The sequence below is a fragment of the Ovis canadensis genome, chromosome 3, assembly GCF_042477335.2.
Source record: "Ovis canadensis isolate MfBH-ARS-UI-01 breed Bighorn chromosome 3, ARS-UI_OviCan_v2, whole genome shotgun sequence".
Classification (NCBI taxonomy): Eukaryota; Metazoa; Chordata; class Mammalia; order Artiodactyla; family Bovidae; genus Ovis; species Ovis canadensis.
In genome coordinates, this window is record NC_091247.1 from 222,769,865 (window position 1) to 222,785,000 (window position 15,136).

A 15,136-nucleotide genomic window follows, 5' to 3' on the forward strand; every position below is an offset into this window, starting at 1 on the left:
TCCCTAGAGCAGGGCTGACCCCAGCTGGGGTACGTCCACTGGCTCTAGCTCCCAGGGGACAGCATTCAAGGCCTCCAAATCAGTGGATGGGTCAGAATAGGTTTTATTCTCTTTTCAGCAGTCCTGTCAAGTCACTGCCAACCTAGATCTGGGGTGACTAGGAAGAGGAAGATGGAATAGCTTAGTGCCTGACATTCCAGCTCTTTGGGGGCTTAGGGGAGAGACACACCAACATGGGCTGCAGTCAGGGAAGGCTTCCTGGATGTGGTGGCACTGGAAATGGATCCTGAGGGATGACTGGGATTTCAGTAGACAGAGAAGAGACAAATGCAGGCACCAGGAACATAGGTATTCCTATGGAAGACCCTCCTGAGCCCTCAAGGTGCATATGCTCAGGCCAGGGCAAACAGCCCAGGAGGCCCGAGGGCTGTCCATTCATGAAGGGTCTTAAGACTGGCTTTATCCTTAGGGCAGTGGAGGAAGGGGGCATGGAAGGCTTATAAGCAGGGTAGTGAGTCTGTTGAACTAGAGCCTCAAGTCAGAAAGGTAAGGAGGTGCAGGCACCTGGACCATGAGGAGGTATCGGGCCAGAGGGAGGAGACCTGGGTTTGAGATCTGATTCTTCTGCTGACTGTGTGTGGCCAGGGAAGTCACTCTTCCTCTCTGGGTCTCAGGTTTTCTGGCTGTCAAATGGAGCTACTATAGGATATTGTTTTAGCCTTGAGGGAATAATTCATGGAAAGTGCTTAGCGCCACCTGGCACATGGGGATGTTTTCAACACCAGCTGGCATTGTTGTCGTGGGGGTGATGCTGGGCTCGAGGGGTTCCTGGGGGGCAGCTTGGGTTCCTGCCCAGCTGGGCCCTTGTCTGCCCCTGCAGCCGGCCTTCCCAAGCCTGGCGTCTATCAGGGGTGAGCTGGCCGTGCCCCTGCCCCCGTCTCCCTCTGCTTCTGGCCTCTCCTCCAGGTTGCAGCCCCCCTCATCGGCCCTCCATCCTCCCTCCGCTGGTGTAACCTGGTTTTTCTGCCCTTCCGCACCTCCCCTTCCCCTGGGTGGGTCTTCACCATCTCCAGCCGCCTCTCTGCAGCCTCTCCGTCTGTCTGCCTGCCTCAGCACTCTCACTTGCTGGCTCTGCCTCTGACTTGCCCAGTGTCGCGATCGCAGTCTTCATTCTGTGTTTATCTGTTTTTCTCTTTGTCTTGTCTCTCCACACCCTGCGTTTGCTTCTCACTCCCGGGTACATATTGGTCTGTCTGTCCATCTGCGTTTTGAGTCTCCCTCTGTCCATCTCTCTGACGGCTGCCCTGTTCCTCTTCCATGCCTCCCCGCTTGGTCTCTCACTCACCGTGTCTAGGTTTGTCCACCTGTCTGTCTCCCAGAAAAATGCTCGCAGGAGTGATGGATGGTCCATTAGAAAAAGATTAACAGGTGTGTGCTTGACTAGAGAAACAGCTGTTGCGAGGGAGGAGGGGATGAAGCGGGTGACCTTTTGGGGAGAGCCGGGCGGCAGGCTTCCCATCGGTTGTGGGTGGGCGGGCGTGTGTGCGGTGCATGGCCCTGAGTGGGGTGATCGCTGTCACGGACTGTCAGCAGCCACATCTCTCATCTCCCTTTTGGCGGGCTGGGAAATTGGTGACTCTCAAGAGCATCTGGGCCCTGGCTCAGCCTGGGATGCTGGGTCCCAGCCCCTCCCGCTCTGGGGGCCTCTCTCAGGGTCCCACTCCCCTTGTGGGACCATTTTGTGAGGCAAATGTAATTACAGATGGAAATGGTGCCTTCTCCTTTGATCTGGCCTTGAGAGGAGCTGGCAGTTTTATTAGATTTCTCAGGCACCAAGCGGGAAGCAGAGGGTTGGGTTGCTATTTTTTTCTCTTCTCCTTTTGACCCAAATGGAGTCAAAGTCAGGCCCTGAGTCCCTGTTGCTCTGTGGGAGAGGTGGGCCAGAGCGGGCGGACCTGATATTGGGATTTCTCCCATCTCCCTCCCTCGCTCCAGCTGGTCCCTCTGCCTGGACACCTTCTCTTCTCCCTGTTACCCACTCCCCCTCTTGGCTTTGAGCTCTCCTTGAGATGTCACTTCTTCCAGGAAGCTGCTCCAGACTCCACTGACACTGTGGCCTAAACCACCTTCAGCTTCCCCCTGTTTTTATCGCCTGCTGACTGGTTTGTTAAGCTGCACGAATGGCTTTGCCAGTGGAGCCTGCACTTCTCAAGGGCAGGAAGAATGTCACAATTGGCTCACCACCGCCTAGCCTGGGTAGCACAAGCCCAGCCCTTGACCGACGCTGGGGAGAGCCTGCAACAGTGGATGAGCAAATGGATGGATGGATGGATGAGTTCGGGGGTGGGCATGGGGACTGGGAGCGCAGTTTGAAGTCTGACTTGGTGGCTCTGCCATAGCCTTGCCAGGTGACTCAGCATGGCAGTTCCTTCTCTGAGCCTCAGTTTCCTCATCTGTAAAACGGAGATGACAACAGTGGCCTCGCAGGGTGGCTGAGGTGTCAGTAATTGAGTTGGGGTTGAGCTCAGGCCTGACAAATGGCCCTTTCCTGCTGCATGATTTGGGTAGGAACAACCTGACCCGGTGGTGAGTAGAGATCAGACACTTGACCAGTCCTGAAAGAACCAGGGGAGGCGAGAGGGGTGGAGAGAGAAGGGGCTGGAGCCCTGTTTAGCCCTCCCCTCACTCCATCTCCCATTTTATGGATGAGGAAACTGAGGCCTGGGCAGTGAGGGTGGACTTGCAGCCCCACCCCCAGTTGTGGCTATAGGGTAGCTTGTTTAATACACTGGCGTTCCTCGGGTAGTCCCACGTGTAAGGGTGTCACGTGCTGCTAATACTTAGCAGGTATACAGCTCCAGGGGCAGAGGGTGGGTCTGTGGACAGAGGGGCTAGTCTTTCTCTGAGTAGCTGGGACTTTGACCTTCAGGGGCTTCCCTCATGGCTCAGCTGGTAAAGAATCTGCCTGCGATGCGGGAGACCTGGTTTCAATCCCTGAGTCAGGAAGATCCCCTGGAGAAGGGAATGACAACCCACTTCAGTGTTCTTGCTTGGAGAATGCCATGGACAGAGGAGCCTGGTGGGCTACATACAGTCCATGGGGTGGCAAAGAATCGGACACGACTGAGTGACTTTCCCTTTGACCTTCAATCTCTCTGGGTGAAGTAAGCCCCACTGACTGGGTGGTCCAGTGTACTGAAAGCCGTGGTGGCACACGGTAGGGGCAGGGCCTCTATCTGCCCTTCACAGCGCTGGTGGTGTCAGCCACCCACAATCTTGAGAAGGCAATTGCTAAGGAAGGAAGGAGGTCGGAGGAGGGCTGCGAAGGGCAGAGCCTTGGAGTTAGGCTGCTTGGGTTCAGATCCAGGTACTAGCTGTGCAGCCTCAGGCAGGGGACTGGCCTTCTCTGAACCTGTCTCCTCATCTGCATAATGGGCTCTTCAGTTCAATTCAGTTGCTCAGTCATGTCTGATTCTTTGCGACCCTACGGACTGCAGCACGCCATGCTTCCCTGTCTATCACCATCTCCTGGAGCTTGTTCAAACTCATGTCCATCAAGTTGGTGATGCCATCCAACCATCTCATTCTCTGTTGTCCCCTTCTCTTCCTGCCTTCAATCTTTCCCAGCATCAGGGGCATTTCTAATGAGTCAGCTCTTCACATCAGGTGGCCAAAGTATTGGAGTTTCAGCATCAGTTCTTTCAATCAATATTCAGGATTGATTTCCTTTAGCATTGCCTAGTTTGATCCCCTTGCAGTCCAAGGGTCTCTCAAGAGTTTTCTCCAACACCACAGTTCAAAAGCATCAATTCTTCAGTGCTCAGGCTTCTTTATGGTCCAGCTCTCAGATGCATACACGACTCCTGGAAAAACCGTAGCTTTGGCTAGACAGAACTTCATCAGCAAAGTGATGTCTCTGCTTTTTAATATGCTGTCTAGGTTGGTCATAACTTTTCTTCCAAGGAGCAATCATCTTTTAATTTCATGGCAGCAGTCACCATCTGCAGTGGTTTTGGGGCACAAGAAAATAAAGTCTCTCACTGTTTCCACTGTTTACCTATCTATTTGCCATGAAGTGATGGGACTGGATGCCATGCATGATCTTTGATTTTTGAACGTTGAGTTTTTAGCCAGCTTTTTCACTCTCCTCTTTCACTTTCATCAAGAGGCTCTTTAGTTCCTCTTTGCTTTCTGACATAAGGGTGGTGTCATCTAAATATCTGAGCTTACTGATATTTCTCCTGGCAGTCTTGATTCCAGCCTGTGCTTCATCCAGCCTGGCATTTCACATGGTGTACTCTGCATATAAGTTAAGTAAGCAGGGTGACAATATCCAGCCTTGACGTACTCCTTTCCCAGTTTGGGACCAGTCCGTTGTTCTATGTCTGGTTCTAACTGTTGCTTCTTGACCTGCACACAGATGGGCTCTTGTGAAGGACTAAGTGACATGATACTTATGAAGTGCACAGGACAGGACCTGCACACACTCACTAAATGGGTTAAGGTCATGGGCAAACAGGGATTCCGCAGTCACTGGTTTGCCTTCCTGTCTTGCTCTCTATCTAACCGTGTGACCTCAGGCTGCCTTCTGAGCCTTGTCTTCCTTATCTGTAAATTGGGTGTCATAATGTGGCCCTCAGTGAGCAGTACAGGCTTCATTGCCCAGTTGATGGGAGGTCGGCCCCATGTGTTCTCATCTCAGTAGCCCTCTTGGGACAGCAGAGACGATGCAGAGGCCAAGTGCAGGGGGAGGATGGAGGTCTAACGAGGACACCGACCTGCAGGCCATGGGGCCAAGGTGGCAGAGCCAGGCCCTCCCTGGGGGTTTGAGAGCTCATGGGTGTCCAGAGTGGGGGATGCACGGCTGCCCTCTGGCCTGACCGGGTCCCTGTCCCCTGCCCCCACAGCCTGAGGAGCTGACCAACATCCTGGAGATCTGCAATGTGGTCTTCACCAGCATGTTTGCCCTGGAGATGCTGCTGAAGCTGGCTGCTTTCGGGCTCTTCGACTACCTGCGCAACCCCTACAACATCTTTGACAGCATCATTGTCATCATCAGGTGCTGACCCCACCTCCCCAGCCTGCGGACTTAGAAATAGAGCGAGGCGGGAGGGGGATTAAATGCACTGACCCCAGCCAGTAAATGAAGCTGTTGTTGTTCGGTTGCTCAGTCATGTCCGACTCTTTGCAACCCAATGGACTGCAGCACACCAGGCTTCCTTGTCCTTCATTATCTCCCGGAATTTGCTCAAACTCATGTCCATTGAGTCAGTGGTGCCATCCAACTATGGATGCAAATGAAGTACATAAGATCAAAGGAAGTCAATTATACTGAAAACCAGTTAGGAAAATATTTGAAAATGTATGATTTATCAATATAGATGTGCTTCTGGGTGAATGAATTAAATATCAAGATCAATAGTAGTGGGTTCATAACAACCACTTTCCAGAGAAAGGATGAGCGTAACTAACGTCTGGAAATATCTGTATCAGCCATCACGTGGTAGAAAACCACCAGTGATTTCAATTGGCCACAGGGTCATAGGGACTGCTAATTAATTCTCTGCTGTTTGTTGTTGACCTTCATAATTACAAGGAATGTTAATTCTCAAAAAGAGGTCAGCGATATTTATGGGCTGTAGACTTCTTGAAGGGGTTGATCCGTGGAACCCAGGTTCAGAGCCCTGGGTTTAGGGTGCCAGGAGCCGCAGCGACGTGGCAGACAGTATCTGTTGGCTGAACGAATGTATGAACGGAACGTGTGCATCTCCGTCTCCCTGGCCCCACTTCTTCCTCTGCCCTCGTCCCGCTGACCCCTCCTGCCTCTCTCCCCTCCCCGCCCTGTCTGCTGGCCCGGCCGCAGCATCTGGGAGATCGTGGGGCAGGCGGACGGCGGGCTGTCGGTGCTGCGGACTTTCCGGCTGCTGCGGGTGCTGAAGCTGGTGCGCTTCATGCCCGCGCTGCGGCGCCAGCTCGTGGTGCTCATGAAGACTATGGACAACGTGGCCACCTTCTGCATGCTGCTCATGCTCTTCATCTTCATCTTCAGGTGAGCCCTGCCTACCCTGGCGCCACACCCGCGGGGTCTGCTAGGGCCATGGGCGGGGGCCTGGGGGAGTGTGACTGAGCTTCTCCACGCAGCACCCCAGACCTGGGTGTGAATCCTGACACCGTCACTTCATCCCTGGGCAAATCCTGCCCCTCTGAGCCTTCATTCTCTGGGCAAATCCTGCCCCTCTGAGCCTCAGTGTTCACATCTGTAAAATGGGACCAACTCTGGTGCTTCTCCTCTTAAGTGGGCTGTTCTGAGAATGAAACAGGGTGGGCAGACAGAGAGCTTGGTGTGTGTGTGAGCCCCTTGAGCCACCTCCATCCTTCCCCCAGCATCCTTGGGATGCACATCTTTGGCTGCAAATTCAGCCTGCGCACGGACACAGGAGACACGGTCCCCGACAGGAAGAACTTCGACTCCCTGCTGTGGGCCATCGTCACGGTGTTCCAGGTGAGCCCTGGCCTGTGTCCACGGGTGTCTGTCGCTTTTTGGAGGTGTCCCCAGCCTTAGAGAGTCTGGGGAAGAGCAGAAGCCTGCAAGGAGGCCCCTCAACCCCAGCCTCCAGTGGCCAGACTGCCTCAGCTCTGGCTGTGAGAACTGGACTGACCTCCCAGAGCCCGTCCCTGTGCGTCCACTCCTGCCCCGAGACTTTGGGGTTGATTCTTCCCTGAAACCGTTTCCTCATGGGTACTGTGGTCGGGGGGGTGGGGTTGTGGGGGCAGCCAGGAGGGAGCGCTGGTCACCTGGGAGTGAGTGTTGGGGCAGGAGTATGTGATGCAGGCCTTGAGGGTGTGGGCAAGCCAGGCAGCAGGAAGAGCAAGGGGGTGTGTGTGTGTGTGTGTGCGTGTGTGTGCACACATGCGCGTGCGCTTGGGTCTGTGGCTGTGCCCCAGCCGAGGCCATGATACGCGAGGACCCTGGGTGCATGATTGTGTATGAGAGGATGCTGTATGCAAGTATGCACGGGCTGCTGCGTGCCTGCAGCTAGGACACCCAGTGGGCTGGGGCCTGGGGATACTCAGGGGCTAAGCAGTCGATCCTCTCCCCTCACAGATCCTCACCCAGGAGGACTGGAACGTCGTCCTCTACAATGGCATGGCTTCCACCTCCCCCTGGGCCTCCCTCTACTTCGTTGCCCTCATGACCTTCGGCAACTATGTGCTCTTCAACTTGCTGGTAGCCATCCTGGTGGAGGGCTTCCAGGCGGAGGTGACTGTGGCCTTGGTGGAGGAAGCACGCCTTTGGGGCCTGTATGAGACTGGGGGGGGGCCGGATAGAGGAGGACGGCAATTCAAACATCTAGCAGGCAAACGGGTCTCCAGAGGAGGGTGTTACCAGTGAGGTGGTGAGCTTCCCATCACAGGAAGCATGCAAGTGGAGGCTGCATCTAGGACCCCTGCCCATCCCCCAGGGATGTAGGAATAAGCCTCTCCATCTCTGATATCCTAGAGTCCCCAAGATCTGGGACGCTGGATCCTGCCTGCTCCATTTTCTGAGGCTTGGGGGACACTTGGAGTCAGGCAGATGTGGATTTCTGGCTGAGGTCCTCATTAGCATCTCACTTCCCTTTTCAGAGCCTCAATTTTCCCATCTGTAAAATGGTGTGTGTGTGGGGAGGGGGGAAACGGTAAAAACACCCACTGAAAAATTCAGGAGGGAGGAGAGGGCTAAACTGACTTTCATTCCAATGTGAGGGACGGTCTCCCAGGGGGATGCCAATCGCTCCTACTCGGACGAGGACCAGAGCTCATCCAACATGGAGGAGTTTGACAAGCTCCAGGAGGGCCTGGACTGCAGTGGAGGTAACCAGATTTCCACTCATCACCTGGGAGGCCAGGACTTTTCCCCAGAGCTCCAGGCGGGCAGAGGGTATAGCATCTAGTTTCCCCTCAGGCCAAGGCTCCGGGACTGCTAACTCTGTGGTTTGTTGTTTACGTTTATAATAGAAATGCTGAATCTCAAAAAGGTCAGTGACAGTCATGGCTCTCCTGAGTTCTAGCCATGCGTCCCCCCCTCACCCCTCCACACAGCTGGCCTGTTAGGAAGAGTTGTGGGCCTCAGGATGCCTGGGTTCTGTTGAGTACTTCTGGGCAGCTGGAAAGAAACCTCCAGCCCATGCTGTGTCCTCAGCAGCTGGGCTAGACAGGTTCTGCCCTCTTCCTGCATTGAGTACAGGAGTGAGGCTCCTATGCTGGGTGAAGCCCAGAGCTGGCCTCTAAACATGGAAGGCAAGGGCTTCACTCATCCAAAAGTAAAGCTGAAAGCCTTGGAGATGGGCATAGGGGAGGCACGTGTAATGGGGTCCAACCAGGAGGACTTCCTGGCGGAGGAGGTCTCTCCAGAAAAGTTCTTCTTTTCTGTTACTGTCCATGTCTATTTCTTCATCTCACGGCTTCTTTTGCTCTTGTTCTGTCCTCCTGTCTGCCCCTCCTTCTGTCTCTATCTGAACCCTCCAGATCCCAAGCTCTGCCCAATCCCCATGACCCCCAATGGGCACCTGGACCCCAATCTCCCACTGGGTGGACATCTGGGCCCCACTGGGGCTGCAGCATCCGCCCCCCGCCTCTCACTGCAGCCAGACCCCGTGCTAATGGCCCTGGGCTCCCGCAAGAGCAGTGTCATGTCACTGGGGAGGGTGAGCTACGACCAGCGCTCCCTGGTGAGTCCTTGTGGGGTGCTCTGGATGGCTGCTTCCTGCCGGGTGTGTGCTGAGTGACCCAGAGAAGATGTGTCTGCCAGTCTGGTACCAGCCTGGTACCTAGGCTTAGGACACCAGACTGCCCAGCCAGAACCAGGCAAGGACCATGTCATTGTATTCCTGGGTGCCCAGGGAACAAGGAATGAATGAGTAAGCGCCAGTGGGTCTGGTGTAGAGTTGGGTTTCGGTCTTAGCAGCAATGTGCAGGGTAAAGAGCTGGGCCTCGGGGTTGGGGAGACCTGAGCTTCAGTCTGGCCTCTGCCACTGCCAAGCTTTGTAACCAAGGCCAAGTTAGAATGCTTCTCTAAGCCTGCAGTTTCCTTTCCTGTAAAATGGGCAGATGCCCTAACTTGCTGCACCTTTCTCACTAGAAATGAGGTGGCAGGAGGGACAGAACCACAGGGTGGAGGTGACCAAACGTCCCCAGATGAGGATGGAGTGAGAGGCAGAGCAGGGACAGGTCTCCTGGGGTCTAGCCCCTTCTGTGCCCCAGTGGCCAGGTGCGTGGCCCCCTTTGGGCCTCAGCAAGTATGCAGGTTGCCTTCAGTCACAGCCGTGACTGTGTGTGATGGCGCTGACCAGAGCCCCGGGCTTCCTCCCAGTCCAGCTCTCGGAGCTCCTACTACGGGCCGTGGGGCCGCAGCGGGGCCTGGGCCAGCCGTCGCTCCAGCTGGAACAGCCTCAAGCACAAGCAACCGTCGGCGGAGCATGAGTCCCTGCTCTCGGCTGAGCGTGGCGGCGCCCGGGGCTGCGAGGGTGCCCGGGACGAGGGCCCGCTACGGACCGCGCCCCTGTACGCCCCACACGCCCACCATGCACATCATGGTCCCCACCCGGCGCATCGTCACCGCCACCACCGCCGAACGCTGTCCCTCGACACCAGAGATTCGGTGGACCTGGCCGAGCTGGTGCCCGCCGTGGGCACCCACTCCCGGGCGGCCTGGAGGGCGGCGGGCCTGGCCCCCGGGCACGAGGACTGCAATGGCAGGATGCCCAGCATCGCCAAGGACGTCTTCACCAAGATGGATGACCGCCGGGATCGCGGGGAGGACGAGGAGGAGATCGACTACGTGAGGGCATGGGGCTCTGGGGCAGCAGAAGGGACCAAGAGGTGGAGAGCAGGCATAGAACAGGGAGGGGCCGAGGGGCGGGGCTTGAATGGGGTCCCACCTAAATGGGCGTGGGGAGAGGACTTCAGGTGCGTGAGCAGGGGGCGGAGCCTGGACTGTGGGCCCACCCCTGGCACAGAAGTCCTCCTGGCCTACCCTGGGTGGGGCGAGCATTCTGGTCTTGCTAGGAGAGTTCGGAGGTCATCCGGTGGCCACACTCTGCTAGATGGCCAGGATGGGTGGAGGTGAGCAGCTCTGGGCAGCGCTGACCTGCCTGACCCGGCGGCCTTCTCTTGCCAGACTCTGTGCTTCCGAGTCCGCAAGATGATTGACGTCTACAAGCCTGACTGGTGTGAAGTCCGTGAGGACTGGTCCGTCTACCTCTTCTCCCCCGAGAACAGGTGGGCAGGGCCAGGCTTGGGGTGCCGTTAGTGTAGGAGGTTGACGTGTCTGGGAGGGAGAGATTTCTGCCAAGCCAAGCAGGACCATTGTTGGGGCGTCACTTATACCTTAGAGCCTGCAGGGGAGGGAGGGGTTCGGGTGGAGGCTTTTCTGAGCATCTTCTCTACCCTAAGCCATTCCCGTGCTGGGCACCAGGTTGGATAAATCTTCTGAGAACCTGGAGTGCTTCCCTCTGGAGGGGGCATCAAAGGGCTTCCTGGAAGAGGTGGCCTTTGTGCTGGGCTTTGGAAGCAGACAACATTCTTCAGATGAAGAAGGAGGTGTGAGAAGGTGGAGGCCGGTCCAGGTGGAGAGAGTAGCCTGGGAAAGGCCTGGAGGCAGGAGCTGAGGGTACCTGGCCATGTGTGCCCATGCGGCTGAGGACAAGGCTCAGGGACATGGACTGGTGTTTGGAAAGCTTTGAGTGTCAAGGCTAGGTGGGCACCCTTCATCCTGGGGTGCTAGAAGCTTGCAGTGTGGTCAAGTGGCATCCTGAGAAGATGTGAAATCGCCACCTGTGATGTGTCCAGAAAAGAAGGGTCAGCTTTCCAGGAGACCCTGGTCCCCATGTGTGCCAGGGCCTTCTGCCTTCCTTCCGGCTAGGGTGAGGGACAAACCAACGCTCACGTGGTCCCCTGCCCACCCTGCCCAGGTTCCGGGTCCTGTGTCAGACCATCATTGCCCACAAGCTCTTTGACTATGTCGTCCTGGCCTTCATCTTCCTCAACTGCATCACCATCGCCCTGGAGCGGCCCCAGATTGAGGCTGGCAGCACCGTGAGTGGCTGGGGCCTTCAGGCGGTGCAGGGGATAAGGCAGAGGGACAGGCTGCCAGGGCCTGCTGTGGGATAGCATGCCGGGCTGGGGGCAGGGGGTTGGAGAGCTTATGAGGCCGGATGGCGCGGAGGGAGGTGTGGCTGGGAGCATGCCTCTGGAGAGGGGGCTGCCTCCATGGACTGTGAAGTGGCAGCCTCTCCTGGGTGCCCCTTGGCTGAAGGCAGAGGCTGTCAGTTCTGGGACGCCCCTGGACCCACAGCCTCTCCCGGCTCTTTCAGGAACGCATCTTCCTCACTGTGTCCAACTACATCTTCACAGCTATCTTCGTGGGCGAGATGACACTGAAGGTACTGGCTTCACCTGGGACCTTTCCTTCCCCCTGTCCGGGGCCCCAGGCTCTGGTCCAGCCTCCGTCAGCTGGTCATCCACTTGCCCCTCAGCAGCATTCCACAGGGGGCATTGGAGGCCCATCCCCACTTGGTGCCAGCCACTGGGTTGGGCTCCTGGGGCGGAGGAAGGAGGAGGGAGGCGAGGTCAGCTTCATGTCTGCCGGGTGGGCGCTCACAACGCATTTCCAGTGTCATGAAGGTACCTGCTGGAGGCGTGGGGCACAGGAGAGGGCTTGGTCTAGGATGCTTCCGGGAGTGCTTGGCTTCCAATGGGGGTTAGCCAGATATGCAGGGAGAAGGGAACCGGGCAGTCGTGGGCCTGTGCTTCAGGGAGCGGCTCCTTGGGTAAGGGGACACCTATAGCCTGCCTTCAGAGGGGTGGCAGTGGACGCATCCACTCCTGCCCTCCTGCTCCCCGGCCGTCTACCTGACCCCGCCCATCGCCCCGCCCCCAGGTGGTCTCGCTGGGCCTGTACTTCGGGGAACAGGCGTACCTGCGCAGCAGCTGGAATGTACTGGACGGCTTCCTCGTCTTCGTGTCAATCATTGACATTGTGGTGTCCGTGGCCTCCGCTGGGGGAGCCAAGATCCTTGGCGTCCTCCGGGTCCTGCGGCTCCTGCGCACCCTACGACCCCTGCGGTGAGGACCCTGCCCCCGCAGATGGGGGACCCTGCACTGCCGGAGGGATCTCCCAGGGTCTACGTGGACCCCTCACTCTCTCCCTCTGCACCCACGCGGTCCCCTGTAGCATGTGCTGGGAACCATCTGAACCCCGGGCTGTGGGCCCTGCTCCTGGGGGCGGGGCCTGCAGCAGGTGCTGGAAGGCGGGGGCTGAAGGTGGTCCCCAGGGCTGCTACCCACTCTCTGTGTGTCCTTGGGGGTCTCACTGCCATCTCTGGGCCTCTAGTGTCTAGAGGAGGGTGCAGCGTGTATCCCAAGGGATTGCGGTGAAAGCGCCGTGCCTTGCTATGCATAGAGTCTGTGGCCTGGGGGTCCCTGCTCTGGTGACTCGGGCCTAGTAGGGGCTGTCCCAGGTCTGGCTGATGGCTCATGGTATCCTTGGCCCCTCCCTGCCTGCAGTGTCATTAGCCGGGCACCTGGCCTGAAGCTGGTGGTGGAGACACTCATCTCCTCCCTAAAGCCCATCGGCAACATCGTCCTCATCTGCTGTGCCTTCTTCATCATCTTCGGCATCCTGGGGGTGCAGGTGAGGGGCCCTAGGCTGGGCTGGCAGTAGTAGGCTGGGCTCTGTAGTTGAGGAAGAGGCTCCACGTCCCTGCCCAGCTCCTGGGACCTTGTGCCAGATGCCCTGGTGGAGCAGCCATGGTCTCTGCCAGCAGGGAGCTCCCATTCCAGGCAGGGAGGCAGACAGGGCCCAAAGGGCTGAGCACAGAGCAGGCGGGGTAAATGGGATCACAGGGGGCCAAGGGAGGCAGGAACACAGGGCTGGGCCGGGGACAATGGGGAAGGAGGTGGCCTTTCCACCAGGCCTTGAAAGACAAGTGGTTTGGGCAGGTCACAGGGGTAATGAATGTCAGGGCAGATGGGCACATGGGGAGGTGGGGACAAGCAGGGCACTGGAGAGAGTCCTGGAGCTACGACTGGCATGGAGAGGTGAGCTGGACCGTGGGGGCGAGACCTGGAAGGGCAGCTTGGCTTCACTGGGGTGGGCACCATGGAGAGCCTCTGACCCAGGCAGGGCCCTGAGCTCACTCAGATTTTGGTTTGGAGCCCAGTTTGGGTATAGGGTGGTGCCTCAGGGCTGGACGGGGAGGAGAGGTTGCAGACCGTAGACTGTGTATTGGGGGGTGGCCAGAATGACCTGGGCCTTCTATGGTCCGAGTGCCACAGAGATGCTCTTTCTTGAGGGTCTGAGCCCTGTTCTGAGGCCCCCAGGCTCCCCACCTGGTCCTGTGCTCTAGGCTGTAGCTTTGGAGGAGCCCCGTGCACAGGGGTCCTTTGGGGTTGCTGAGAGATCACAGCGTGGCTGCCTGGGCAGGAGCTGCTTCGTGCAGACAGTGGATCTGCCCCTTCTAGGCAGTTGACATGGAGAGGGCTTGGGTCCCTAAGAGGGTCCCCTTGCTTCTTTCTCTCTCTCCCTTGGGGAGGTACAGGCAACTTTCTTGTGTGGAGTCCCTGTCCGAATCCCCAGTGTACGTACTGAGGTCTGATCTCTGGGGTCTGTGGAAGAGCTGGAAATCAGACCAGGCTGTGAACTTTGGCTCTGCCACTTCCTGAACCTGATGACTTTGAGAAATTAACCTAACATCACTGGGTCTCAGTTTTCTAACCTGTGAGATGGGATGAGTGTAGCCCTGCCTCATGCTGGAGGACTTGGAGAGCAGGTGGGGTAGAGTGGGTTGGCTCAGGCATGCACAGAGGACGTGCCCCTGGAAGGGCAGGTCCTTTTTCTGATTTGCACCCCAATTGCACCCCATCCACCACCATCCCCTGGGAGCACTGGCTAGATGGTCACTAGCCCTGTGTCCCTACCCCTAGCTCTTCAAGGGCAAGTTCTACCACTGTCTGGGTGTAGACACCCGCAACATCACCAACCGCTCCGACTGCGTGGCTGCCAACTACCGCTGGGTCCATCACAAGTACAACTTCGACAATCTGGGCCAGGTGAGCACCCGCTCCTCCTCTTGACCTGCCCCACCCCGGATGGGTGGGGGTGACAGCTCTTCAGTGCCAACAGGACTATAGACCAGGCTTCAGTCTTCCCCTGCCAGGGCTTCTGCTTTTCAAGCCTTGATTTTCTTTTCTGTAGAATGGGTAGGGGTAGAACTCCCTTCACAGGTAGTATGAGGCTTAGGGACCCTGAACACAGAGTGTCTGGCAGGTGCTTGGCATTTAGTAAGTGCTTTAGTGGACATTGGTTCCTGGTCCCCTTCCCCCTCCCAGCCCTTTCCCATTCTGGAAACTCTGCTTAATGGCAGGCTGATGACCTTAGACCCCTGAGTAGGTCTCCGCAGAAGCACGTGGGAGGTCCCAGCATGGCCTGGAACCTTAGATCCCTTCCTGGACCTCTTAGTAGCTGTGTGCCCTCAGGCCAGCTCTGTCCCGCTCTGTGCTTCAGTGTCTTCATCTGTAAATTGGAGCAGTGATAGCAGGTCTGTGATTCCAGGGACCCAGGCTCTCTACACTTCAGACCTCTGTGATCTAAGGGCTCACAGCGACATTTGCCCCTTGAGCTGGAAGTACTTCGTGTGCTTCCCTGGTAGAGAGGGCTCCCTTTTTGTCCCCTGTCCTGCTCCTGGGTCTGAGCCCTTTCCAGGCAGCCCTCAGCACCATTCCCTCTGGGAAGCAAAGAGGAAGGGTCTGAGGCCTGGAGGGATAGGACGGAGGGGTCAGTACAGGGCAGGAGACCTCTCCCGTGGATGCTTTGGCCTGCTGTCCATATAGAAGCCTTGGCTGGCTATCCCCTGGGGATCACCTCTGTTTCTAATATCATTAGTGAAGGTAAATATTGCCATTTACAGACAAAGAAGCTGGGGCCCAGAGACATGAAGGAACCTGCCCCAAGACACACAGCCAGTGAGTGGCAGAAATTGAGCTGGTCCTGACTTCTCTTGAGAGCTCCTGTTTCAGGCGCTAGAGGCAGGGCCCCTCATGTTTTCAGGAACCTTCCAGTTTAAAGTCTCCGCTCATCCTCAGCCCTGAAGGGTTA

General features: G+C 57.1%; 1 protein-coding gene across 1 annotated transcript in view; it reads left to right on the plus strand.

Annotated features, from left to right (window-relative positions):
- CACNA1I (calcium voltage-gated channel subunit alpha1 I) overlaps positions 1 to 15,136 on the plus strand; it is a 117,499-nt gene that overhangs the window by 78,334 nt on the left and 24,029 nt on the right. Inside the window, exons 11-23 of the mRNA XM_069581655.1 lie at positions 4,908 to 5,059; positions 5,864 to 6,049; positions 6,385 to 6,502; positions 7,106 to 7,261; positions 7,761 to 7,854; positions 8,509 to 8,711; positions 9,353 to 9,820; positions 10,160 to 10,260; positions 10,953 to 11,076; positions 11,355 to 11,423; positions 11,921 to 12,105; positions 12,547 to 12,673; positions 13,966 to 14,091. Of these exons, the coding sequence (XP_069437756.1) occupies positions 4,908 to 5,059; positions 5,864 to 6,049; positions 6,385 to 6,502; positions 7,106 to 7,261; positions 7,761 to 7,854; positions 8,509 to 8,711; positions 9,353 to 9,820; positions 10,160 to 10,260; positions 10,953 to 11,076; positions 11,355 to 11,423; positions 11,921 to 12,105; positions 12,547 to 12,673; positions 13,966 to 14,091 (2,109 nt within the window). The remainder of the gene's footprint in view (positions 1 to 4,907; positions 5,060 to 5,863; positions 6,050 to 6,384; positions 6,503 to 7,105; positions 7,262 to 7,760; positions 7,855 to 8,508; positions 8,712 to 9,352; positions 9,821 to 10,159; positions 10,261 to 10,952; positions 11,077 to 11,354; positions 11,424 to 11,920; positions 12,106 to 12,546; positions 12,674 to 13,965; positions 14,092 to 15,136) is intronic.